This window comes from Arachis ipaensis, chromosome B9 (genome assembly GCF_059453495.1).
Source record: "Arachis ipaensis isolate K30076 ecotype BB chromosome B9, ASM5945349v1, whole genome shotgun sequence".
Taxonomy (NCBI): Eukaryota; Viridiplantae; Streptophyta; class Magnoliopsida; order Fabales; family Fabaceae; genus Arachis; species Arachis ipaensis.
The window spans coordinates 133,915,179-133,942,431 of record NC_142444.1 but is presented as its reverse complement, the minus strand read 5'-3'; the positions used below and the strand labels follow the sequence as shown (position 1 = coordinate 133,942,431).

At 38.6% G+C, this 27,253-nt stretch overlaps 1 protein-coding gene and 1 pseudogene across 1 annotated transcript; both read right to left on the bottom strand.

The window, feature by feature from the left end:
* Positions 1-8,861: 8,861 nt before the first annotated feature.
* On the bottom strand, positions 8,862-10,670 carry LOC107615925 (protein FAR1-RELATED SEQUENCE 5-like; annotated as a pseudogene).
* Positions 10,671-24,404: 13,734 nt separating this feature from the next.
* LOC107619714 (plasmodesmata-located protein 2) lies at positions 24,405-26,582 on the bottom strand. The gene is made up of 3 exons (XM_016322010.3): positions 25,306-26,582; positions 24,975-25,082; positions 24,405-24,737 (listed from the first exon to the last, which is right to left on the bottom strand). The coding sequence occupies exons 1-3, from the start codon at positions 26,090-26,092 to the stop codon at positions 24,730-24,732; spliced, it is 903 nt and encodes a 300-aa protein (XP_016177496.1). The 5' UTR covers positions 26,093-26,582; the 3' UTR covers positions 24,405-24,729.
* Positions 26,583-27,253: the final 671 nt, after the last annotated feature.

The following is a 27,253-nucleotide window of genomic DNA, read 5'->3' as shown; positions in this document are numbered from 1 at the left end:
TTATTACCAAGATGAACCACCTCAATTGTATGAAAATTTTCAACCACAAATGTATGAAAATTTTCAACCACAAGATGAATACCACTTTCCACCACAACCTCCCATGGAAGAATATTCATGTCCATCAATCCAAGAGCCATATGATCCTAATCATATTATCCAAGAGGAACAAGAGTCAAGGGATCATCTCAAGGAAACATTGGATCAACTTCAAGCAACCATGGAGCGTGTTGTGCAACAAGTGGAAAGAGTGAAAATTATTGAACCACCACAACTCTACCAAGAAGAACCACCTTCCTACTATGAACCCTTCCCCCAAATTGATGAACCCTTCCATCCACCCCAACCTCCAATGGATGACATCCTTGATGTTCTTGTTCAAGGACAAGAGGAAATGAAAAGGGATGTGCAACAATTCACGGCCGCCTTGGATGAGGTGGTAAACCGGTTAGCATCCCAATGCTTGAACTCTCAAGGAACTCCCATGGCTACATGTGGGGAATCAAATGAAGAGCATAACATAAAAGAGAGATTGTGGAGAATGAGGGAAGTTGCTTTGTATTGGAACAATTGGAGGAAGCTATGATTATTGAAGAAAGGGAAGAATTGGTTGAAGACTTAGGAGATGCGGAGCCTCCATGGGAATCTAGAATTGAAGAAAACCCCTCCAAGATGATTGAAATTGATGCTAGGAAGGAAAGTGCACACCTTCCAAGACATATTCCATATGAAGATTTGGATAGGATAGAGCAAGAACTGAGTTCCCATGGCAATGAAGAGCAAGCATCAAGTCCTAGTAGTGGAGAATCCTTTGAACTTGAAGAACCTTCTCCCGGTGCATTTGAAAAGGTTGTGGAGGTAAACTCCTTTCACCCTCCCAATTATAGTTTGATTAAGGGAAAAGGCTTAGATAGTTTAATTATTAATGAACAAAGGATTGAATTAGAGAAATCTTGTGAAGAGGTGAAAGTCCATAGAAATAGAAGAACGGGGGTTGGTTATGCTTTGTCAAGATCTTTGGAAGCATCTTTGCCTAGGTGGTCATCTACTCCTTTACTTGAGTGGGTAAAACTCATTTCTATTAGCTTTATTGTCCCACTTGAGTATGGCTTGCTTGAAACGGATGGTCAACTTAGGATGCTTTGTGGGATGAAGCGTAAGCGAAAGATGTTTCGTGGTTGGCGTTGCAAATCAAGGCTCATTTTGGTTGATACTTCAGGAGTTGAATACAAAGGTGGGAATAGTGCTCAAATAGATGGGTCTAGGAGGATTGTTGGGCATTTCATAGAGAATTCATCTTGTTCACCACCCGGATGGATTAATAATGATGATCAACTTCAAGATGGGTGTGAAAATAAAGTGTGGGATCCCGGATTACAAGAAGATGATCAACTTTGGGAGCCCCAAGCTTGTGAAGAACTCCATCAAGACTTGGCTCAATCCATGAAGAATCTTGGGGCACAATGGAGAACCAAGCATTGGTGGGAGTTCCAAGATGAATACAAGCACAAGCCACCTTGATGAGGAGCTCTCCATAAGTCCAACTTAAGGACAATAAACAAAAGTGCTAGGTGGGAGACAACCCACCATGGTAAAATCCTTTCATTTTCTCTTTTGTATATATTGGTAGAATTAGCTTAATTTCATGTTTTGTTTAGTTAGTTGAGTATGTTTGGTAGTTTAAGTATGTTAAATAAGGTTTTATGGTGTTTTGGTAGCTGTTTGGAGGTTTGAAATGCTTGGATTGGTGCAAAAACATAGAAAAAATTTTTGAAAAACAGAGCACCATCCACGCGTACGCGTACATGGCGCGTACGCGCACTTCCAGCATTTTCGACCATCCACGTGCGCGCGCCATGCGTGCGTACGCGTGGATTGAGAAGTTCCAACCTCCATACATTTTCCAGAGAGTTGTGCCTGCGCCGCGCCAACACTGTGCCCGAGGCACAAACCAACTCGCGCGTACGCGCACATGACGCGTACGCGTCACTCTCGAAATAAGCCATCCGTGCGCATGCGCCATGTACGCGTACGTGTCGCATCCATTGCACCACCATCCGCGCGCGCGCCATGTGCGCGTACGCGCGGATGTCCCTCCTTCACACATTTCTTTTCTTCTCCTCTTTCCATTTCTTTCCTTCTCCTTTCTTCTTCCCTTCTTCTACCCCTTATCCAACACTCCCAAACACCATTGATAACCATTTATTTTAGTTAGTTAATTAGTTAGTTAGTTAGTTAATTAGTTAGTTAGTTGGTTCATTAGTTAGTTTTAGTTAGTTTTCATTTCATTTTCTCTTTTTCATTGTAAGTGTTGGATTGTTATTCTTGTCTACCATTAATTGCTGCTGAGTTTTAAGAAGGGATGTTATCTTAACATCATTATGTTTATAATCATTGTTAGATTCTATTGTTGAGGTTACCTTTTGCCACTTGGTTTTGAGTTTTTCATGCTTACCTTTTAAGGATACCAAGTGATGAGAATTGCCTTCGAGCTCGTAGCTCTTCTTGAATTGCATGATTTGGCCACCATGTGATTTGAACCCTATTCTTTGATTAGGCAATCTCTTGACATTGGATGTTGAGCATTTATCTTAATGCATTGTGCTTCATGATCATATGCATCCATATGCTTTTAGCTTGAATGCTCTCATGCTTCTTTAATGCTTGTTTTACCTTACAAGTTTACTTAAAGCATCTCAAGCACACTAGGATGAGTGATGTACATGCTTCTTTTGTGACATAACTTTTTATGCTAATGTGTGTTCTAAAAGGCGCCTAATTTAGAACTCACATCCCTATTCTCCTAATGTCACACTAATTCACTCACTCAATTCTAGTGATTAATACCTCATTCCAACAATGTATGCTTCCTTGTTTTTGTGTTCTCTCATCTTATGGTGTTATATTTTTGTTTTTCATAAATAATGCACCGCAAGCAAAATTGGAAGCAAGAGAAAGAACACACAGCAATCCGGAGAGTCGCCGTACCCCCTTGCTCATCTTTGGATGCACCGAGGACGGTGCAAACTTTTAAGTGTGGGGAGGTCGTCCGACCGTCGAGGATTTTAGGTGACAAGTTTCTAATCTCAATACTTTTGCATTTCATTTTTTTAGGTCTTTTAGGATTTTTGTTGCATTTTCTTATTTTTGCATATGTATACACAATAAGCTTAGTCAAAATAATGAAATTTTTCAAGATTTCTATCTATAGGGCACCAATTGATTTGAGTAAAAAAACTTTTCATAGAACTTGCTTGAATTATATATATATATATATATATATTGTGGAACATGATTTTTGAGCTAAGAACACAAGCAAGTGAGATTTGAGCCTAATGGTGTGGTTACATCTCATAACCACTTATTCTTCCTTCTTGTGTGCATTATTCTCTTTCTATGATTGTAATCTTTGATTTGTTTGATTCTTTATGTCCATTATTTTGTGTATTCATGCATTTATGTGATTGAGGCCATTATTTCATTAGCTCACTTACCCAAATAGCCTTACCTCTTATCATCCATTGTTAGCCAATTTGAGCCTATGATTAACCCATTTGTTCTTAATTTAGCACATTACAAGCCTTAAAGCGAAAAATAATAAATGTCCTTTATTTGGATCTTTGATTAGCTTAGGCTAGTGTGTGTGAGTATTATTCAAGTGTGGGAACCTTGGGACATTGGGTGAATAAAAGGGTAGTTTTGTATTTTTGTTGTAAATATTGGGAATTGGGTACATGCTCATGTATTGATTAAATGTATAGACCTTATGCATTGGTACTCTTGTATATAGTTTGAAAGAAAAAAAATGAGAAAAACAAAAAAAAAATATATGAAAAGTATAGAAAAAAATGGAAAAAGAAAGAAAAAGAAAAAGAAAGAAATAATAAGGGGACAAAATGCCCCAAAGTGAAGCTCAATAAGATCAATGCATATGAGTTGTGAAATGAAAAGAAAATGCATGAGTATGTGAAAAAGTGAAGAATGGGTAGTTAGATTAGAACTTAATTGTATAGGATGTCATAGGTTAGGTGGGAAGTTTAAGCTTATCAAAGATTCAAATTTCAAGCTCACTTGACCAAATATGCATCCTACCTTGACCCTAGCCCCATTACAACCAATGAAAAGACCTCATGATACTTGTATGCATGCATGAAATAAATGTTGATTGTTAGAAGAAAAACAAATCTTGGAAAGCATGAAATAGAGGAGAATTGAGTGAATCAACCCTAAACACTTGAGCGAATAGAGTGCAAACACATCCGGTGAGGGTTTGATGCTCAATTACATGTTTTCACCTATGATCATCATTCTTCATGCAAGTTTGTAAAAATATTTAATAACTCAATTCAATTGTGGATTAGACTTGCTAGTCCTTAGCCCTTGTGCATATATGTTTCTTGGGAATTGATTTATTTTGACCAAGCACTTGCATTCATTTAGATAGTTGCATATAGGTAGATTGCATTTAGTTAGTTTCCATTGAATAAATGCCATACCCTTACTTCATTCTTGGTTTAAGAATGAGGACATGCTTGGTTTAAGTGTGGGGAGGTTGACAAACCCCATTTGTAGGGTTTATCTTGTATTGATTTTTGGGGATTTTATCACCTTTTACCCATACTTATTCAAGAAATAGCATGGTTTTGTATATTCTCCTTTAATTGTGCTTGAATGTGAAAACATGCTTTTTAGGACTCAAAATAGCTAAATTTAATTCACCTTGATTCTATTAGATGCCTTGATATGTTTGTTAAGTGATTTAAGGTTTAGGAGGCAAAGATTGGATCAAGGGAATGAAGAAAGAAAGCATGAAAAGTTGGAGAACTCATGAAGAAATGGAAGAACCGGAAAGCTGTCAAGCCGACCTCTTCGCACTTAAACGACCATAACTTGAGCTACAGAGGTCCAAATGATGCGGTTTCAGTTGCGTTGGAAAGCTAACATCCGGGGCTTCGAAACGATATAAGATTTGCCATAGTTGCATCGCGCATAGGGGCGCGCACGCGCACGGTACGCGGACGCGCCGATGGTGGCACATGACCCACTTAATGCAAACGTGGCCAGCGATTTTAGAAGCCTTGTGGGCCCAATCCAACTCATTTCTAATGCTATTTAAGCCAAGGATTGAAGGGGAATCAACATACTTTTCATACTTTAGAAGTTAGTTACCATTAGTTTAGTTTTAGCTTATTTTAGTAGTGAGAGTTAGTTTCTAGAGAGAGAAGCTCTCTCTTCTCTCTAGAATTAGGATTAGAATTAGGTTTAGTTTTTAGATCTAGGTTTTAATTTTTGCTTTCTTCCACTTCTATCTCTCAATTCTTTGTTGCTACATTCAATCTTCTTCTATTCCTTTGTTGTAATTTCCTTTATGTTGTTCTTATATTTTGTTGTAGATCTAGTATTGTTCCTTCTACATTCTTCCAATTCAATAAGAGGTAATTCATAATAAATGTGTCTTCTTTGCTTTTCTATTGTTGATCTCTTGTTTTTGTAGTTGTAGATTCCTTTAATTCTTGCATTTAATAATGTTTACTCCTCTTGCACTTTATGTGTTTGTTGAAATGTCTCTTTTAGTTTTAGTGTAGATTTTGTTCCTCTTGGCCTAGGTAGAGTAATTAGTGACACTTGAGTTATCTAATTCCTTTGTTGATTGATAATTGGAGAGATTGCTAATTGGTTTGGAGTGCACTAAAGCTAGTCTTTCCTTGGGAGTTGGCTAGGACTTGTGGCTCAAGTCAATTCATCCACTTGACTTTCCTTTAATTAGTAAGGGTTAACTAAGTGGTAGCAATGAACAATTCTCATCACAATTGAGAAGGATAACTAGGATAGGACTTCTAGTTCTCACACCTTTCCAAGAGCCTTTTATAGTTTTTAGCTTATTTTCATTGCCATTTACTTTTCATGCTTCTTATCCAAAATCCCAAAATAACTCATAACCAATAACAAGACACTTTATTGTAATTCCTAGGGAGAACGACCCGAGGTCCAATACTTCGGTTTATAAATTTTAGGGGTTTGTACTAGTGACAAACAACTTTTTGTATGAAAGGATTATTGCTTGGTTTAGAAACTATACTTGAAACGAGAATTCATTTGTGAAATTCTATACCATCAAAAATCCATTCGTCATGTACCGAACACGGCTTAACTTTATTTGGTCTTTCCGCAGTTCATACGTGCCGGTGTCAAGATAACCCGGAAGATGGGTTTTCCGTTGGAGGCGGCCCAGATAATAGCCTACATCTTCGGTGATTGTATGAACCCTGACAAGAAACTGTTTCTCCGCGATGATCGCTAATTGGATCGAGAGGCGTTTTCATCGCTCCTGCTTGGGAATGAACCATCAGCCTACATCCTAGAGCTGCTTCCGCTCAGGACCTCATGGACACAGTCGCAGTTGCAACGGTGTTTGGTCTGGTCCCTTCTGCTGATATTTTTGGTAACGTTTTCATACTATGTACATCCCGTTGCCGATTGTTTTTTCCGCTACAGTTACGACCGCTATATGATCGGACCATGTCACACGTGACAGGAATTTGCTCTGACCAAGGACATCAACGATGAGAACTTGATGGACTACTTTCATGGGACATGGCTATCATGACCGAACGACCTGAGATATGTAGGCATTGTTGCGGCGCATACCGCACGGAAAACCAAAAAATAGAAAAAAAATGACATAGAATTGTGGAAAACCAAGAAACCAATATGGTCTTTATTATTCCTGTTGCCGCTCATACCTGACCAGAAACGCTAACGCATAACTCTGTGCCAGATCTACGTTCAGATGAAGGACGTCCTCGAGGGCACGAAAGAGTCTCACTACTACCTGATGGCTATGGAGGTCTCCAGTCACCGGATGTGGATATTCGACAGCTTTCCAACACAGGAGACTATCATGGGAAGAAAGTCTGCGGTTAAGTCGGTGGTATGTAATTTCTACTTTTCCTTTCCCATAATGTATGACATTTTGTTGTGTTTCCGTCTCAACTTCGGAGGGCCTTTTTTTGTTTTTGTTTAATCCGAATTATTTTGAACTGGTGGGCCTGTTTGGTTTAGTCTGGATCACGTATAATCCAAAAAATGATAAAAAAAAAGGGACGATAAATAAAAAAAAAACCCCAAAAAATTCCGTATCCTCCCTACTCACATTGGTTTTTTTTATTGTCTCATCCTCTACGGGACATGCCACTAAACCCAAACATTCATTTTTTGGGAAGTAAACAGGGAACAATCCGAAAACTCAACATTAACTCTTCTCCCGTCTCATCTGCTGCCGTTTTGTAGGCCAGGGTTCTGGACAAGATCTTGACAACCATGTTCCCAGACATCGACGTCTTAGGAAGGAACCCGCCACTGTCTGAGTGGAATCTGAACTTCGTTCTGGGGGTCACCAACAAGAACAACTGGTACGAATTATATTAATTTCTCAACCATGTATATGTGTTCTCCAATTTTGATAGGTATTCACCAATTTCTGTTTCTGGCAGCGACCACGGAAAAAAAAAAGCAACAAGGACAAGCTGTGGATGATGTTGTGGCTTCAAATGGAGCAGATGTTCACAACCAACCCTGTCCCACAGAAGAAGGTATTCGACACAACTTTTCTCACGCTGTGTGCATTTAAAAAGATTTTCCATTGTGTAAAGATCTCTTAATCGACACATCCATGTATGCCTTTACTTTGTCATGCTGCAGAGCATCGATCAGCTGTCCAACAGGATACGGATTGACACTGCATTGGCTATTGTAAACGAGCACTTCAATGAGTTCCGTGATGAGATAAGGCAGCGGGCAGAGGTGGACTGGAATAGCCGGAGGGCAATGGCAGCCGTGCTGCCATGACCCTGTTCATAACGTGAGCTTCGTTTCGACCATGCTGGGCTTTTCATGCCCCCTTTTGTTGGCGACCAGGGTGGGCCATCACTTTGAAGTGGTACCAACACATCTCTGTAGACGACTCCACTTCGATGTTATAGCTACCCGACCCGCCATATTGTAAAACTTGTGTCATTAGGTTTAACTGATTGAATGTATTTTGTTGCATGCATATCCACCGTTGCATGTCAGGAACCACCGCTTTTTTGGTTAAATACTTTGTTGCCGTGCGTTGGATGTTAAATTAGCGTAGATTAAATTTATCTTCTGTTCCGTATGTGTTTCAATGGAGTCTGCAATATAATACACTGCCTTTATTATCATTTCCTAAACAAAGCCTCTTATTATTATATGTTTTTTTTTCCACTTCCTGATGGATAGTGCCATATTCTTAGTACCAGGAAAGCATAAACACTCGATGCAGTTTTGAGGTTATAGGCAATTTTTTTTTTCGAAACCCGGACAGCCGAAAGCCCTGCGCAATGACCACTTTCATTTGGCAACAATGTCTCGTTATAGTTCCTTGCGCCAAACCCGCTAACCACATGACTCGGTTTACATTAACTAGCCCTTTTTAATTTAATTAATCAAACACAAACGCAACTATTGTCACAACACAGAACAACACATTGAGGACACACATCCTCACAAGCTGCACTGAATACTACATTCGTCCCTGAACGCAACCAATATGACTAGAAGTATAAAATTTTTAACTCGCATAACCTACGCTATGCATACGCCCTTCCGGATGTCACGCCAACAAGTACAGCGCGTAGTAGCCAGCCATACTCAATCCATCTCGATGCGTAACTGCCAACAAGAACAGTTCAGCCAGCTCACTCAAATTTGTAGTACTCCTCACCCCCCTCTCCTGCCTCCATGCTTTTATAAGCCGCGCCAGCCTCAAAACTGTCGAAGTTCTCCCCCATACTCGATTGTTGACACTTGCGAGAATTGTGTCTGCCCTTTTTACACAGTCAACACCTCTGAACCCGGCAAAACTTTTCCCGGGAGGTGACAACTCTTCGACCGCATCCTTTGTACCTTGCCCGCAACGGGTCCCGAATAGACACCCTGCTGGCCTCCTCAGCAACACCCAACCTTTGGTGATGTTTGTCCCGCAGAGATTGGCGCTCCTTTGCCAACCTTGTTTTCACGTCCACGTAGTCCTCGAAAAACCGACAAGACAAGCTCACCAGCTCCCTGCAATCATCCAGCATCGCCGCGTGCATGCTCATGTATGCCGCATCTGGGATCTCCCCAACACAAGTTCCGTCGCAGGGTGCACGCGGCTGCTTTGCCCTCTTTGTCTACCGGTCAAGTATTACGCCTTTGGGGATAGCTGTCATGTTCAGATAAACCAAAACCCCAACCATGTGGATACAAGGAAGCCCAAAGGACTCCATCCGCTGACAAGAAGAGCTAAATTCGTCGTCTTCCTCGGCCCACGACACGGCCCATGATCTCTGCTTGCAGTACATTGCAACCTCGAACAAAACACAAGCGCTCATCCTCTTGGTGGACACAACTCTAACGTTGCTGGCTAGCATCAGCACCTCCCGAAACAGTTCGAAAACCTCTCTTGTATAAACCGTTGCAGCGAACTGCTCAATGGCCTCGAGTTTCGTCTTTACAACAGGCTCGCCATATGCAGACTTGTAGTCTGCCACTAGTTCTCTCCTCCTCATGAACTCCAAATAGTGTTGGAAGTGCTCCAAAAACTCCCTCAGATTGTACCCATTGTGTATAAATTTTCCAAGCTGCATATTCAAAGCCTCGCACCTGGATGTCGTCTTCAGTCCTGCGAAGAATTTCCCCCGGATATGGGCATTGGACCAGGAATGCTTCTTGGCATACATCTCCACTATCCATGGATGATCCTCGAACCCGTGGTCCGCCACACTCTCCGTCCATATTCTCTCAAATTCGTCGACCTCTAGATCTCCCATGAGGCACAGATGGAATTTCCTAAGAAAACCATGCCGTCCGACTCTAGCAGTGGCGTTCCTTAACAAATGCCAAATACACAACCTGTGATGTGCACCGGGAAAAACTGTGCTAACCACACTCTTCATGGCGAGGTCACCGTCCGTGATGACAGACTTTGACTGTTTTCCCTTCATTGCCTTAAGAAATAACCGCAGCAACCACACATAGCTTGCTTCGCTCTCGTTGCTCAATATGGCGCAGCCGAACACAACCGTCCTCATGTGATGGTCCACCCCTGAGAATATTACCAAAGGGCACTTGTATTTGTTACGACCGTAAGTTGCATCAAAACCCAGGACATCACCGAACACGTTGTAGTCATAATGACTTGTACCATTGCACCAGAAGAGATTTTCCAGCCTCTTGTCAACATCCACCGAGTACTTCCAGAACATCCCAGAATCAGTCATCCTTAAAGTTCCCAAGAACTTCAACGCGGACTCCGCATTTGTCACGCCAGCCCACCTTTGCTTCTCTATCGCGTTATATATGTCCTTTATCTCGAACCCAACAGTCTCGAATCTTCCTGACTGATTGGCAAACGCGCGGAAAATTGTTGGCACCCGCAACCCAGATTTTCTCATGGAATTGATTTGGTGCAAATCCCCTTCCTTGACTGCTCTGTGTGACCGCGACAGACCCCTAACCCTCGCATCCAGCATGGGATGATTATGGTTGTCTCAAAATTGTTCAACAAACCATCGCCCGCTGGCATCATCAACGTGGGCCTTAATCCGGGCTTCACACCCGCACCGCGTGATCGGTCGAGGATCCTTCTTCCTGTCTTCCCGCTGCATGTGTTTTCTGTCTCGCTCTCCTTCCCTCGAGCATACGAATATCTGCCAAATTATTTTGCCATCTGCCCCCTGCTTTATTCTGCGTCCCACCTTGGACCTCCTGACCGAGAATCCCTTGATGCGACCGTATTCGTTGTAGTAGTTATAAGCTGCCTGTAGGCTTGTGAACTCCGTCGTAAGGACGTCCTTGGCTGTGAGGGAAGAAAATTCAATTGCGCTAAAGGATCATATCCCTTCAACAATCCTCACTCCTACTTCTGCATCTATGTCTGCATCTGCGGCGGACGAATCCATCACTTTTGCTTCCTCTACCGGCACGGTTTCGCCGCTCATTCCATCATCAGCATCCTGCAACGAACAACATGTGGCATGTGTTACAACAGGCGGTAGGCCACATCAACATAAACCAGTCAAATAAAACTCATAACATGAGCAACAAACACACCTGCGACGCATGGACTCGGTCAAAATTAGATGAAAAGTCGTAGCTAGGCTCCACAAACCCATTCGGCTGTCATAGTTCTAAAAAACGCAGTGAGCAAACAGAACATCGGCATTATCAACCATAACTACGAACACGCAGCTATAATCCCAGACATCCTAAAATAACCCAACTAAAACTCATTCAACCGTAAGGACCAACCCTGATTTTCGGTACACAAATTAAAAACTAATAAATCAAATTCGGCTATGTGCCATAATAAATGGCAACCTCGAACAATCAAACGATTAAAACTGTTGGGGAAACCGGTGAGTCACGGGCCCCGCAATTGAAATCAATTTTGGTGCAAACCCCCTCCCGGGGCATTATCGGACGGTAAAAACCTCATTGACACCGACAAAGCGTACCTGTGAATCTCGTTGCCCTGTCTGGTCCATTTCCTTCCCTTATTGTGAACCTCGAGACAGCCAGATCTCGATCTATGCTTCCGCGCCGTTCAATCCCGCGTTCTCCTCCGCCGTCTCCGTGCAGGTCGACCAAACGAACCTTCACACTGACCCCAACACAGCTTTCACCTACCTATTAATGGAGTTTGGGGCTTTGATTTATTACTGGATTCTCGTCTCCTCCCCCTCTTTTTCGTTGTTTTTGAATTTCGTCCCCAACTGCTACTTTTGCTTATTTGTGAACCGACCCCAATCTTTTACGAAAATTGACTTCATTATCTGGTCCACCAAGGTCTTGAATATACTTTTCCCACTGAAGAAACGTCCTTGTATGTGATAAGCTTAGTTACTAGAACTTCACTTCGTACTTTCTTTAGATATTGGAGATTGTCTGTGGCAAGGATAGTGATAAACCCCTATTTTATGATGTACTTTGTGGTCAATTGAGTGTTTTTATCAATTCTTCACCCATTTATTCATGTAAATTGCATGGTTTTACAATTCCTTCCTTATTTTATAATATATGTGAAAACATGTTTCCGATGCTTTAAAAATATTAAATTTAATTATGCTTTATTACCATTCGATGTCGTGATCTGTGTGTTAAGTATTTTCAGGCTTCATAGGGCAGGGATGGCTTAGAGGACAGAAAGGAAACATACAAAAATGGAAGGAAAGCACAAAAATGAAGTTTTGAAGAAAAGGCAGCGACGCGTATGCGTGAACAACGCGGACGCGTGCCTAGCGCAAAATGGCAGCAACGCGTACGCGTACGCATGACAAGGAAAAACTCCAAATGACGCAAACGCGTGATCCACGCGCACGCGTGACAGACGCCACGTGCAGAAATTGCAGAAAACGCTCCCAGCGATTTCTGGACCCCTTTTTGGCCCAAATCCAAGCCCAGAAACACAGAATATAAGCAAGAGAATGGGGGAATCAATAAGGAGAATGGATACAAAAATTGATGCAATATTCATTATTCATAATTTTAGGTTTAGATGTAGCTTTTAGAGAGAGAGGCTCTCTCCTCTCGCTTAGGATTTAGGATTAGGATTAGGATTTGGGATTTCTATTATGATTAGGCTACTTCTCTTCAATCACAGGTTCAATGTTCCTTTAATTTATTTTCTACTTTTATTTATTCCAATGCTTTTACTTGTTAATGTTCCTAAATTGGCTTATGAACTCCATGTTAGAATTGATTTCTTTATTTAATGTAATTTGAGGTATTTCAGATTTATGATTGTTTTATTCTATTTATGATGCTTTCAATTTAATTTAAGATTTATTCCCTTGTTGCTATGGTAAAGTAATTGGTAACACTTGAGTTATCAAACTCAGCAGTTGATTGAAAATTGGGAGTTGCTGATTGATTTGGATCGCTCTAAAGCTAGTCTTTCCACAGGAGTTGACTAGGACTTGAGGATCAAATTAATTAGTCCACTTGCCTTTCCTTTATTTAGTAAGAGTTAACTAAGTGGGAGCAAAATCTAATTCTCATCACACCTGATAAGGATAACTAGGATAGGATTTCCAGTTCTCATACCTTGCCAAGAGATTTTTTAATTATTAATTTATTTTTCTTGTCATTTAAATTACTTCTTCCTTATTTTAAAAACCCAAAAATTATATCTTTTTCCATAACCAATAATAAATCATACTTCCCTGCAATTCCTTGAGAAGACGACCCGAGGTTTAAATACTTCGGTTATAAATTTTATTGGGTTTTGTTACTTGTGACAATCAAACTTTTGCACGAAAGGATTCTCTGCTGGTTTAGAAACTATACTTACAATGCGATTATATTTTTATAAAATTCTTTACGGGCAGAAGTCAGTTCGTTCAAAAATGGCGCCGCTGCCGGGGAATTGCAAACGTGTGCCTTATTATTGGTTATTGTAAATATTTTATTTTGCTTGTTTATTTGCTTTTATTTTTGTTTTAAATTTTTTTATTAGTTACTATGAGTTCTCACCCCGTCGCTTTGAGTTTGGTTCAAATATTGTTGAAAAGAATGGAAGGTATAACAGGAACATGCATCAAGGTCAAACCAATCACAGATGGAAGGAGCCACGAGGATCTGATCAACCCTTTCGGCAACAACACCTTCCAAGATACCATGGACAACGACCATTATATAATGCATGCCAGGACAATAGTTACGGTGGACCTTCTCGTGACAACCAACACCCACCAAATTACTATGGTCAAAAACCATTCCGAGGTGCATACCAAGATAATATATATGGTGGACATCCGTGTAGTTACCAACAAGTCCCATCATACGCCTATAACTCACCTCCTCAATATAGCTATGAACCACCACACTCACAAGCCACCTATCACCATTCACCTCCATATGACCCTAACTCTTATCCACCCCAATTCCAATCCAATTACTCCCAAAAATCACCACTTTCCTATGCACCATGTCCATATCCATCTACCCAAGAATCACGGGAGCGTTTCTAGGAAACAGTGGAAAAATTTCATGCAACCCTTCACCAACTGGAGCAAGCGATCAATCGATTACCTTCTAGACGTTCGGACACTCAACCCCCATGGTTTCTTGTGGACAATCTAATGAAGAACGTAGCATGAAGGAGATACTAGAAACTCCGATGGACAGTAAGGAGCATGACTTTGTACTGGAAGAAGTGGAGGAAGCCAAAATTATTGAAGAAGAAGAATTGGTTGAAGACTTAGGAGATGCTGAACCTCCATGGAAATCCAGAATTGTGGAGAGTTCCGTCAAGAAATTTGCAATTGATGCTAAGGAGGATAGTGCACAACTCCCAAAGTAGGTATCTTATGAAGAACTAGACGGAACAACTCAAGAAGCGAGTTTCTTTGATAATGATAATCACGAGTCAAGTTCTTCTAGTAATGAACTTGCATCCGCAAGTGAATTCTTTGAAATTGAAGAATCTTCCCCAAGTGAATACGAAGATGATGCGGAGGTAGACTTTTCTCAACCTCCAAATTATGACTTGAATGATGAGGAAGATATCGAAGACTTTGATCAAGACGTGGTTGCAGTTGAGGAAGTTTGCAAAGAAGTGGAGGAATTCATAGAAGAATACAAGAGAGTAGAGCTTGCAAAACCACTGGAAACACCTATTCCAAGGCCATTACCACCCAATACTAATTTCAAGTGGGTAAAATCCTTAGCCCTTATCTTTACTTTTCCACTTGAATTTGGTTTGCTTGAAACAGATGGCCAGCTTAGAGCTCTTTGCGGCTTTAAGAGTAAAAGAGAAATGGCTCGTACTCAGAGCTGGTATGCAAGATTCGATGAGGTTCCACGCTTCAATTTGAAGTGCAAGGATTGGTATCAAGTTCGATTGAATGGGTCTCGGAAGATGTTTGGTCATCTTAGTGAGAATACAAATTCCATACCGCCCGGCTGGATAAATGTAAATCGAAACAAAGGCGGATACAAAAACAAGGTTTGGGATCCTGGGATTCATTCGAACAATCAACACCCGTGGAGCCTGAAAACCTGCTTGGATTTGCTCAAAGGCTTTACATGCCTAGTTTGGGACCCCGGAGGATATTGGAACTGCAAAAGTTGGTGGAAATTTCTGGATGAGTTCAAACACAAGCTGCCATGACAAGAAGCTCACCACAATGTCCAACTTAAGGACTTTAACTAAAAGTGCTAGGTGGGAGACAACCCACCATGGTATGATCGTTCCTTTTTCAATTTTAATTTTATTTCATTTTGTTTATTTCTCGTTTTATTTTATTTAATTTTATTGAACCTGGAATTATTCATGACATCCATATCAGCATTGCATTTTGCATCCTGCACAAAAAAAAAGCACCCCACGCGTGTGCATGGGCCACACATGGGCGTCGATTGCAAATCGACGTAACAATCCAACGCCTAGAAAGTTGGGCTGGAATCGTGTGGCTGGTATGCATTAGGCACAAATTGGGCCACGCGAACGCGTCAACGACGCGATCGCATCACTTTCACTTCACACACACCACGCGAAAGCGTCGGCGACGCGTACGCATCGCGTGAATATTCTTGCCCCCTAAATGGAAATAGAGAGTTGCACCAAAACGACGCTGGAATTGTGCGTTTAGCACAATTCTGAGCGACACGTACGCGTGCCCCATGCGTACGCATCACTTTCATTATCCATCACCCATGCGATTACATCAATGACGCATTCTCGTCATCTCCTTTCCGCCCTAACCACGCGTTCGCGTGACCCACGCGTCCGCATGAATTTGAATCCACTTACCCCCTTCGACGCGGAACCCTACCTCTTTCACGTCCCAAAACCCCCTTCCCCTCTGCACTCTCCCTCTTCCCTTCTGCCACCACCAACCAGCCACCACCACCCCCAACCCACCTCGCCGAGCCCGCACCACCGCGCCGCCCTCGCAGAACCCCACTCCTCCCTTCTCTTCTTCTTCCCTCTTTCTCCCCTTCCACCCTTCTCCCTCCACGACCCGCCGCCCTCGCAGAAGCCGAATCACCACCACGCCGCCCCACCCTGAACCACCGGCCACCACGCCCCCAACCCTCCCCTCCTTGCCCCTTCTTCTCCTTCCCTCCTCCATAACCCTCTTTCATCCTCAACCACCAAACCGCCACCCTACCTCCACCGAACCGCCGCCGTGCCGTCTCCCAGTGCCGCCGCATTGCCAGCCACCACTACCACACCACCACCATCTCTCTAAGCCCAATTTCTGTTCCTCTGCCTACCAGGTTACACCGAACAACGATTCCTCTTTCAGTTAGTTAGTTGCATTTTTTTTCAAAATTAGGATAGTTAGAGATGCATGATCGTAGTGGATTTTAGGTGGTTAGGTAGCTAGGATGTGGTTAGTGGATTTAGGCCTGATAATTGCGCCGTTCTTATTAATTGTTTTATCTGTTTCGCAATTTTGAATTTGTTGTGATGATAATGCTGTTCATATACTATTCTTTAATGCAGATTGAGTCTGTTTATTCTGAATTCTTTTGAATTACTATTGTTACTCTTTTCTGCACTATCTTATTATCATATGAACTGTTTCTACTGCTGTTTATTACCCGGGAATGTCCAATTTTTAGACGAAAAGCTGCCCAATTTTTTTCAGCAAATTGTTTCAATTAACTACCATTCATGAATTAGTTTTGAAAATTTCAAATTTTGCACTAAATGGTTTTAACCAAGGCAATTCATGAATGCACGGGCTAGCTTTCTTATTCTTTCTTATTCCCTTATTCATTAAATAACATTATTGATTATTCTACTTTAATTTTGCAATTCTTTTCTATGATTAATCATCAATAATCTGCAATATTTACTTGAATTTGAGTTACTTGTTATTCAAGTTTGTGCAATTTTAGTTAATTGGGAACCAAAACACCATGCCACGTACTTTAACTTCATTTTTAACTCTTAACTACTTTAACTTTCTAACTTTTCTATTAGCTTTCAACTAACCACTTTAAAACTACTTCAAGGCATGATTACTGTTTCTCCTGATTAACAAGAATTCTACATATCATAGACTTTGGATTGTGATTTTTACTCTCAGACTATTAACTTACATACAATCCAAAATTTTACATCTATTTAACTCAATTCATCTTTTTCGTTGTTTTTGAATTTCGTCCCCAACCGCTACTTTTGCTTATTTGTGAACCGACCCTAATCTTTTACAAAAATTGACTTCATTACCTAGTCCACCAAGGTCTTGAATATACTTTTCCCACTGAAGAAACGTCCTTGTATGTGATAAGCTTAGTTACTAGAACTTCACTTCGTACTTTCTTTAGATATTGGAGATTGTCTGTGGCAAGGATGGTGATAAACCCCTATTTTATGATGTACTTTGTGGTCAATTGAGTGTTTTTATCAATTCTTCATCCACTTATTCATGTAAATTGCATGGTTTTACAATTCCTTCCTTATTTTATAATATATGTGAAAACATGTTTCCGATACTTTAAAAATATTAAATTTAATTATGCTTTATTACCATTCGATGCCGTGATCTGTGTGTTAAGTATTTTCAGGCTTCATAGGGCAGGAATGGCTTAGAGGACATAAAAGAAACATACAAAAATGGAAGAAAAGCACAAAAATGGAGTTTTGAAGAAAAGGCAGCGATGCGTACGCGTGACAAGGAAAAACTCCAAATGACGCGAACGCGTGATCCACGCGCACGCGTGACATACGCTACGTGCAGAAATTGCAGAAAATGCTCCAGCGATTTTTGGACCCCTTTTTGGCCCAAATCCAAGCCCAAAAACACAGAATATAAGCCAGAGAATGGAGGAATTAATAAGGAGAATGGATACAACAATTGATGCAACATTCATTATTCATAATTTTAGGTTTAGATGTAGCTTTTAGAGAGAGATGCTCTCTCCTCTCTCTTAGGATTTAGGATTAGGATTAGGATTAGGATTTGGGATTTCTATTATGACTAGGCTACTTCTCTTCAATCACAGGTTCAATGTTCCTTTAATTTATTTTCTACTTTTATTTATTCCAATGCTTTTACTTGTTAATGTTCCTAAATTGGCTTATGAACTCCATGTTAGAATTGATTTCTTTATTTAATGCAATTTGAGGTATTTCAGATTTATGATTGTTTTATTCTATTTATGATGCTTTCAATTTAATTTAAGATTTATTCCCTTGTTGCTTTGGTAAAGTAATTGGTAACACTTGAGTTATCAAACTCAGCAGTTGATTGAAAATTGGGAGTTTCTGATTGATTTGGATCGCTCTAAAACTAGTCTTTCCACAGGAGTTGACTAGGACTTGAGGATCAAATTAATTAGTCCACTTGACTTTCTTTTATTTAGTAAGGGTTAACTAAGTGGGAGCAAAATCCAATTCTCATCACACCTGATAAGGATAACTATGATAGGATTTCCAGTTCTCATACCTTGCCAAGAGATTTTCTAATTATTAATTTATTTTTCTTGTCATTTAAATTACTTGTTCCTTATTTTAAAAACCCAAAAATTATATCTTTTTCCATAACCAATAATAAATCATACTTCCCTGCAATTCCTTGAGAAGACGACCCGAGGTTTAAATACTTCGGTTATAAATTTTATTGGATTTTGTTACTTGTGACAACCAAACTTTTGCACGAAAGAATTCTCTGCTGGTTTAAAAATTATGCTTACCACGCGATTATATTTTTATAAAATTCTTTACCGGTAGAAGTAAGTTCGTTCAGATAGTATGGTAAATGAAATGAAAGAAACTAACAAAGCTGATATCAAGAATAGTTGAGAAGTTATTTGCTGAGTTAAGGTAGTTAGTTATTGTTAGTTAGTGCAGTTTCTTATTTTGGTATGAGGATTGAGGAGGCTGCTAAGTGTATAATAGGAGCATTATATACCAATGCCAAAGTGATTCTAATTCAGTTCTATTCCGCATTATTTTCTGTTTTCTTTTCTTCTTTGTATTCGTCTTTTTGCTAACTAAGCATTCCCTCGAGAACTTTGTCAGTCTATTCTTTTCTTTTCTTATCCGCCTTATTTTATGAAAAGTGTATGTGAAAAATCGATTTTTTTTTGTGCGACAGTATATCTTTTCATAATTGGATATTTTTTTTATATATATATCTGGGATCTAATTACCTTATGAACATGAGGAAAGTAAGTAATTAATGGCCCAAATAAAAATTTCACTTCTTTTAATACTTTTGATTTTTTTTTTAAGAAATGATGCTTCTCAAAGAATTTCTTTTGTCATCAATAATATAACTAATTATGGAGGTGAACTTAACAGGTGTCATGTTACCATATAAGAACCCTCTCCTTTTTTGGGAATTGGGAAGGACATGTACTCCGTAATTTTTTGGCTCTTTTTTTTTTGTATGAAAGTAAAAATAATGATATATCCTAATATCGTAATTTTTAGTGTTTAAAATTGTGGAAAGTATACAAATAGAAAAGTCTGATTTCTATATTTTAAATTTTTTAATTTTTTTAACACAAATCGAACGGTCCGATTTATGTACTTCTCACAAATTAAATAGTCTAATTTCTATTTCTGTAATTAAACAGTTTCACATTTAAGAATAACACTCCAACAGTTTACTCCAATATTAAAACAAAAAGTGTTCTTTCTTCTCTAGCGAAAAATAAACAGCAAAACTATTTAGCAAGTTCGTTTCCAAAGCCACGTGCAGTGTGTATATATTGGCTTAGCTTATATTTTGAATGTATTTTATGCAAAGAGAGGTGGTAACCTTCAATTTTCAATGGATCAGTTAATCAGCCCGCATGGCGGGTTGTATGCTAGTTAGTATATCACAGAAAGATGAAGAGAATATATCACGTCATATTAAATTCACAACTCCACCGAAAATTAGCTAAAAAATTTTGATATAGAAATAAAATAAATGATATATTTTAATATGGTAATTTTTTGTGTTTTTTAAAATTGTGGGAGTACACAAATCAGACCCTCCGATTTGTGTTTTAAAAATGTAAAAAAAATTTAGAGTACACAAATCGGAGGGGTCCGATTTGTGTAAAAGAATTGAAAAAACTCAGAGTACATAAATCGGACCATGCGAGTTGTTTGATTTTAAAATTTTGCTTAAGAAATCGCATGGTCCGACTTGTGGTTGGGCAAATACGAATTTCGGAAGCTAGAAAACGGACCCTCCAAGTTGTTTGTTGTTGTCAATTTTTTCATAAAATGGGATATCCAATGCAATTCAAACCCTCCGAGTTGTTCTACCGACACCACATGGTTGTGAAGCACCTATATTCCCCATGTTTAAGTTCAACACCATTTTTATTTCCATATTCAAATTAAAAAGCGCCGAAAATTCATGTTCATATTCAATTTTTTTTTCTGGTGATCAATATTATTTTTCCATATATAGCACCTTTCGTTCAAGCAAGAGTTGGTGAAACTTCAGCTTCTTTTTATTATATGAGCAGGCACTTTGGACTAGAATTAGGTCTGATCCAAACAGGTCAGAATGCAGACGACGGCAGTATTATGAGATACTGAATTCTGACCAAAGTTGGACCACTGCTCTTAAAACAATTAGATCAATTTTATTGTATCTATGAGTTGTTTAAATTTTATCTAATTTATTTTTGGTAGTAGATTTTGATTTTTTTAAAATTATTTATTTTTATACTTTTTAAATTAAATATTAATTTTTAATTTTTTTTACACCTTTTAAGTACTGTAACATTCACCAATCAATTAAGTCAAATTTCGAACCAAGTGATTATTACGGTGTTTAAAAGTGTTGTCTAATTTATTTAAAAAAATTAAAATTATTATTTTATTTTAAAGTAAAAATAATAATGTTTAAATATTTAAAATTATCACATAAAGTAAGTTAGATAAAAATTAGACACTAAATTATACACATTATAAAATTTACCTTTTAACGAAAGATCAAAAAATTACTAAGTGCATGTTATTGTTAACACAAGACCCAAAAAAAAAAGTGCATGTCAACGTGAAGTTTAGTCTTGAATCATAATACTAAATATAAATATTTAATAAATAATTTCGAATTTTTTATTTCTTTCAAATGATTATAAATTAGATATTATAAAATATAAAGTGGAAAAAATATTAAATAGGCCATTCGACAGCAATGTGCAACATCTAGTCATCCATGTCGAATTGATAGGGAATAAAAGAATAAAGACTTTGTCCAAAAAAAAGAGAGAGAGAGAGAAAAGCATGTTAAATGCTATCAAGGTTTGGCTGAGGTTTTAATTTTGTCACTAAACAAATTGAATCATCACGATTATTTTAAAAATAAAAGTTTCTTAGATTAGGCTAAGCTAATTTGAATACTTGATTGACTGTGAATGTGACAAGGTAAATCTATGTAGGAGTCATATAGTACTAACAAACATTTCAATTTAAATGCCAGCCAGAAGCTCCAAATGCTGGCCATTCCCCCCCCCCCCCCCAGAAGCTCCAAATGCTGGCCATTCCCCCCCCCCCCCCCCCTCGGTAATCTAAATTGCTTGGTTTATAGATATTTGACTTGAAGTTATGCATCTGTCATTGTCTTACCGAATCAAGGAACACAAACCAAAACAAGTGTATTGGAAGGGAGATACGTAAGTTTGCGGTTTTTTTTTTTAAATAAATAAAATAAATATTTTAATTACGAATACACGTAATTTGATAAATATTTATCGATTTTCATAATGTTGCTTATCTCATTTACAAATACGTGTTATATATTTTATCTTATTTACAGTGTAAATGAAATAAGATTGAGAAGCGTCTATAAATGAAACTCATTCCGAACACCCCTTGATCCTGCTCTACACCCACTAAACCCTCATTTTTCTCTTTCTCGCACGGTTTTCTTGATATTTATTAGTTCTTCGGACGTTATGGCACACGCAGACGCATGGGACCCTGACATCAATCACCTAAACTTTAGTTTGCATATTGCGGGAGCTATCGACTTTGAGGTTAGTGTTTTTTTTATCGTTCAAATTAATAAGCGTATGTGTTTTTATTTAGGGTACTTTTATAGAGTTAGTGTTTTAACACATAAGTAAATTGGCAGATATTTAAGTAACACAGAGTAGATTAGTTGGCAAGTTATTAATATTTGTTACATGTATAATTTAGGTATAGTAAAAGTTAAATAACAAATTAATTTGATTTAATTAGTTAAGTAAATGTTTTTATTTGTTATTTTTTTAAATACATAAAGGAAATTTATGTATTGGTTTTTATCCTGTTTATTATGTTGTGTTGTTTATTTCAGTTACATTTTATATTTTTAGAACAGAATTGAATATGTTAAAGAACTTAGTTTGAAATCAAAATTTTATAAAAAAAAAAAATTGTTTTTTTAAATAGAAGCCTCGCCTGCTGCTACCTAGGCAGGTTAGTCGCACATTTGCATCATCGGACGCCATCATCCCTTACCTAAGGGAGGTTGGATCGGTGACACGGTACAACTCAGGGACTTTGTGTTTGACAACTTCTTGATCACTGCATTCGTAGACCGCTGACGTCTGGAGACCCACACTTTCTACTTGCCATGGGGTGAGTGCACCATCACCCTGCAGGATGTTGCATACCACCTCGAGTTACGCACAGGCGGGAAGCCAGTGGGTGGGTGCCTGCATGACTTCCAAACTTGGTACCAGCGACCAACATGGAAGTACATGGAGGAACTCCTAAGTGCCAGACGCCCACATGGTCTGCAACAGGGTGCCCAGAGGAAGAATTCATTTAGCATCAAGATGACATGGCTTTAGGACCAAGTCCGGCACATACCAGTTACTTTGGATCTAGCCACCCTCTGACAGTACACTAGATGTTACATCATGCTATTGATCGGTGGTTACCTGATAACCGACAAGTCCAACAATCAAGTGCATATTAGATGGTTCCATTGTTGGCTGACTTTGGGAGGTGCAGCGGTCTGTCATAGAGGTCTGCTGTGCTTGCATGGACCTACCACTCCTTATGCCATGTAGCACATCATGATACCACGGACATAGCCGGATGCACACCGCTGCTAGTTTCATGGATATACCACAAGAATGAACCCTGACAATGCACGTAGTACTTTAACTGACCCGACTCGACTACTCGATACTCAGTACTTCTTCGAATGCTGTAATTCTTCACACCTTGTAGTGCCTCTCTGCTTCTGAATATGTGACCAACCCTGAACTCATCCTCGTCATCTGTTCGAAAACGAAAACTATGACAATCAAATTTTGATTGTTGTCTTGTAAGAAAAAAGATAATCTATAACGAAGAATCAATCCTTTTTTATTGAGCTGTGCTTGTTCATTTTGATGACTTTATTATATGAATTCTATTTTATCATACAGGCTATCGACAACGTACTTTTCGTCGGATTCCTCATCCTTAACGGCCATGTCTACTACTGGACTAGCACAGTGCAAGGGTCATAGTGCAAGAGGACGGTCATATTGTACAAAGTTTGAGCTGTTAGAACCACCACCACCAACATCACGAACCTCCGCAAAAAGCTCCATCACTTGTTCAACCATAATTCTCCTGTGCACGTCAAACATTAGGTGCACAAGCTCATCGCTAACGAGTCAGAACAGACGAAACCGAAATACACCATTCCCCATCAGTGCTAGCATCCTATACCCAGTTTTATCGACCTCTTTTCTTTCCACACCACCAACGCGCGTCAATATCATACTTTTTAACTCGGACAACGAATTTGCTCTTCGAGTTCGCAACAGCGCAAGACTCTCACACTCAAATATAACCCTACTGTCACTGTTTCTCATCTGACAGTTGGGATACACCATCACAACAAAGAAACCACTGTCACTAGACATTTTTGCTAAGTTTTTGGGAAAAAAATGAAAGAGAAGAAGGATTGAGAGTTATGTGAGGAAAACCAACGGTTTGCTGATCCTTTTATAACTTGTTGATTTTGTCGTACTGTATTTCGTTTACTGTGTAAACGTTTTAAGTTCCAGCGTATCTCGTTTACAGTAAGTATGGTCGTATCTCATTTACACTGTAAACGAGATATCTAACCGCTATTTTTCACATTACACGTGTGCAAACGTGATATGTTGATACGTATTTGTGTCTTATCTCGTTTACACTACAGTGTAAACGAGATAAGTAACATTATGGAAATCGATAAATACTCACCAAATTATGCGTATCCGTAATTAAAATATTTATTTTATTTATTAAAAAAAAGCCGTAAGTTTGCACTTTTGAAAAAGTTAAAGTTAGTGCAACAAGAAAAAAATAAAATAAAAATGGAGACTCAATAGAATAGTAGTAGAGGAGAGAGTAGCGCAAAAAACTGATAAAAAGAGATACCCACATGGTTAAAGGGGGTGAAGCCACAAAATTTTCATCCATTTAAGGATGACAAACATTCATTCCTCAAGGTAATAATGTGAAAAAAAAATAAAAAAAAAATATTTTTTTCTAACTTTGATGAGCTAATTATACTGTTTGTTCACAACAAAATCTTCTTCTTACCTAACTACAAGAACTATAGGAGTAGTCCCCACATTTGAGCCACCCCAGATTCTTTTCTCTATCAGCTAAGTCTATTTACCAGAAAACTTTTCCATCTCTTTCATACAAAAGCTATATATCTAGAAACAAATCCACAAACCCAAAGAAGAATATTGCTTCCTCACGCCAACCATATTCCACTGTCAATGATCTGTGCAATAAAAAGGATATTCCAAAATCACATCACCAATATACACAGAATTAGACAATTAGTCCTTTTCTAAAGTAATTCCTTTCTTTTATATTCATGACTCATTTTAATCCTTTGAACACATTTATAAGTTAATGTCTCTAACTGCAAACTATCAATATAAAATAGAATGATTAAGTAATAAACTAAACTAGTATTAGAGAAATCAATCATGCAAGACATGAAAATAACACCTACCATCATGTTTCTTCATCAAACTCCTAGCAAATAGCAAGCAAATAACCAAGAATGCAACCCCTGCTGCCCCTCCTAATATTATAGCCACTGTCTTCCCGGTATTTTGCCCTGCCAGTTGCATCAATTGGCCAAATAATCAAACCAAGGTTACATAAATGACATTTAGTGAATGGTGTCACAAAATTGAGATCTAGGAATGTGAAAATTTCATGGACTTTAGTCCCTTGATGAAAGGTTTTGTGTTTGAAGCCTGGAAATTGAATCGATTCGAGTCGGTTTGATTTGGATCGAATTGAGTAAATAAAAAAACATTCATTGATTGATTGATTACCTGAGGAAGATGAGGAGTAAGAAGATGATGATGATGCAGAAGAAGAAGAAGAAGAATGGCCCCTAGGAACCCCATTAGGATAATAACCATAACTAATGAAGCACTTGTGCAAATAAACCTGCGCCGAAGTAGAACTTCCACATTCAACCTCAGCTTTCTGCACAGCATTCTTCACACACTCCCCACAATCAGAATCACCAACATCACCCTCACACTGACCCATCACATACAAACCCTGGTAGCTAGTAGCATAGAATCCATGGGCACTCACAACACCATTCTCCATAACAGAGAATGCAGTGTCCCTCTTCACCTCAAACCCACCATTGCTTCTTGTTGTTGCCCCACAAGCCTTGAACAGCATCTGCATCCCTGAGACTTGTTCTGAGAATCCAGCAACCTCATAGAGCATGTAACAACCTAGGAGCTGGATCCTTGCAGCAATGGTCTTGCCACAAAGCTTGTCTGAGAGGACAGGGAGCCTGCTGACACAGTTGTAGCAGTCAGAGGTTGAGAGATCACCTCTGCATTGGAAGATTCCTGTCATGGTGGATTGGCCACTCCCACTTGTGGCCTTAAAGAACTTTGTTTTTGTTGATTGGGCCACCAATGAGCCAAACAGTGATGAGAGTGCTTGTGAGTAAACACCATTTGGATCTGTGAATGTGTCTTTGGAACAACCTTTGTAGACCAAGGTTGTGTAGTCTGAAGCAGATTCAGAGTAGTAGTGGTTTGTGAACAAGACCATGAACACGAGGAGGAAGAGAGTCTTTCTTGGAAACCCCATTTCTATGCCTGAGTGGTGTTTGATGATTTGTCTGAGAGGAATCAAATTCAAATCAATGAAAACTCATTTCTTTTTTTGTGGGGTGGTGTTATTTTATCAGATTCAGAGAGGGTTTTGTTCTGATTAAGGAAAGGAATCAAGGGCTGTGGTTGATTCTTGTCAAATTTTGCTTTTTTGCTGAATCAGGGAGGAAAGAAAAAAGGGATTTCATTTCTTTCTTCTCTTTTGGTTTTTTGAGCAAGTGACTGACTCCATAGAATACTACAACACAATACAAGTATTCTTGTTTGTTTTTGTGGTCCTTCAATTGCTATTCACTTTTTCCTTTGGATGGATTGCTTAATACTAACCTCTTTAGATGTGCATTTACTGTACCCTTTGTCTTTCTCTCTCTCTCTCTCTATAGAGAGAGATATATCTTAGTCTAAGTTTTGAATTTGATAAAATAATGCGATACAAAGTGGTAGAATGCGTGATTTTTGAGAATGGTGAGTGGTTTGTTATTATTTTATTATTTGAAGAGAATGAGAACAAAGGTGGTGAATAAATTAATGTGGGGACAAAATATTCTACTTACTTTCTGAGTTGCGAGAGTTTGTTGTTTTCAAAGGGTCCTCTTAAACAGAATGCTTTGGGTAATTTGCTTCTGCGGTTTCTCTTCAAAAATGAGTTTATGATGCTAATTTTATGTTATAGGAAAAGTACAGATACAACAAAAAGTTTGGAAGTAGTTAATGCAGAGAAGAATAAGATAAAGCTTTACTGATGCATTCTTAATTTTTTTTAATTTTCTATAAACAAATAATTTTGTTAAGACAATCTTTGGTACTATTTTTTTTTAACATCTCAAATGAAAATATTTTATATGGATTCCATATAAGCATGTTGAGTTAAACTAATTGTTTGACAATTACTGTTACACAACAAATCCTAATAAATAAATAATATTGATTTTCATGAAATAATGTTATGCTACTTTCATTTCAAGTGTAAATATACTTATCCAGAGTTAAAATAATGATGAAATTCTTTGAGTTTGTTCATTTCACAAATTAATATTCTTTAAATACTTTTAAAATTTAAGGTTTCGATTTTAGGAATTTAAGGTTTTTAAAGTTTGAAATAGTTAAAACTTAAAACAATGAATAGAAGAACATATTA

Bases quoted from the DNA above. Each gene is read 5' to 3' on its own strand.
- LOC107619714 (XM_016322010.3), bottom strand. From the start codon at position 26,092: ATGGGGTTTCCAAGAAAGACTCTCTTCCTCCTCGTGTTCATGGTCTTG. The intron at 25,083-25,305 runs GTAATCAATCAA...TGCAACTGGCAG, and splicing joins TTACTCCTCATCTTCCTCAG to GGCAAAATACCGGGAAGACA.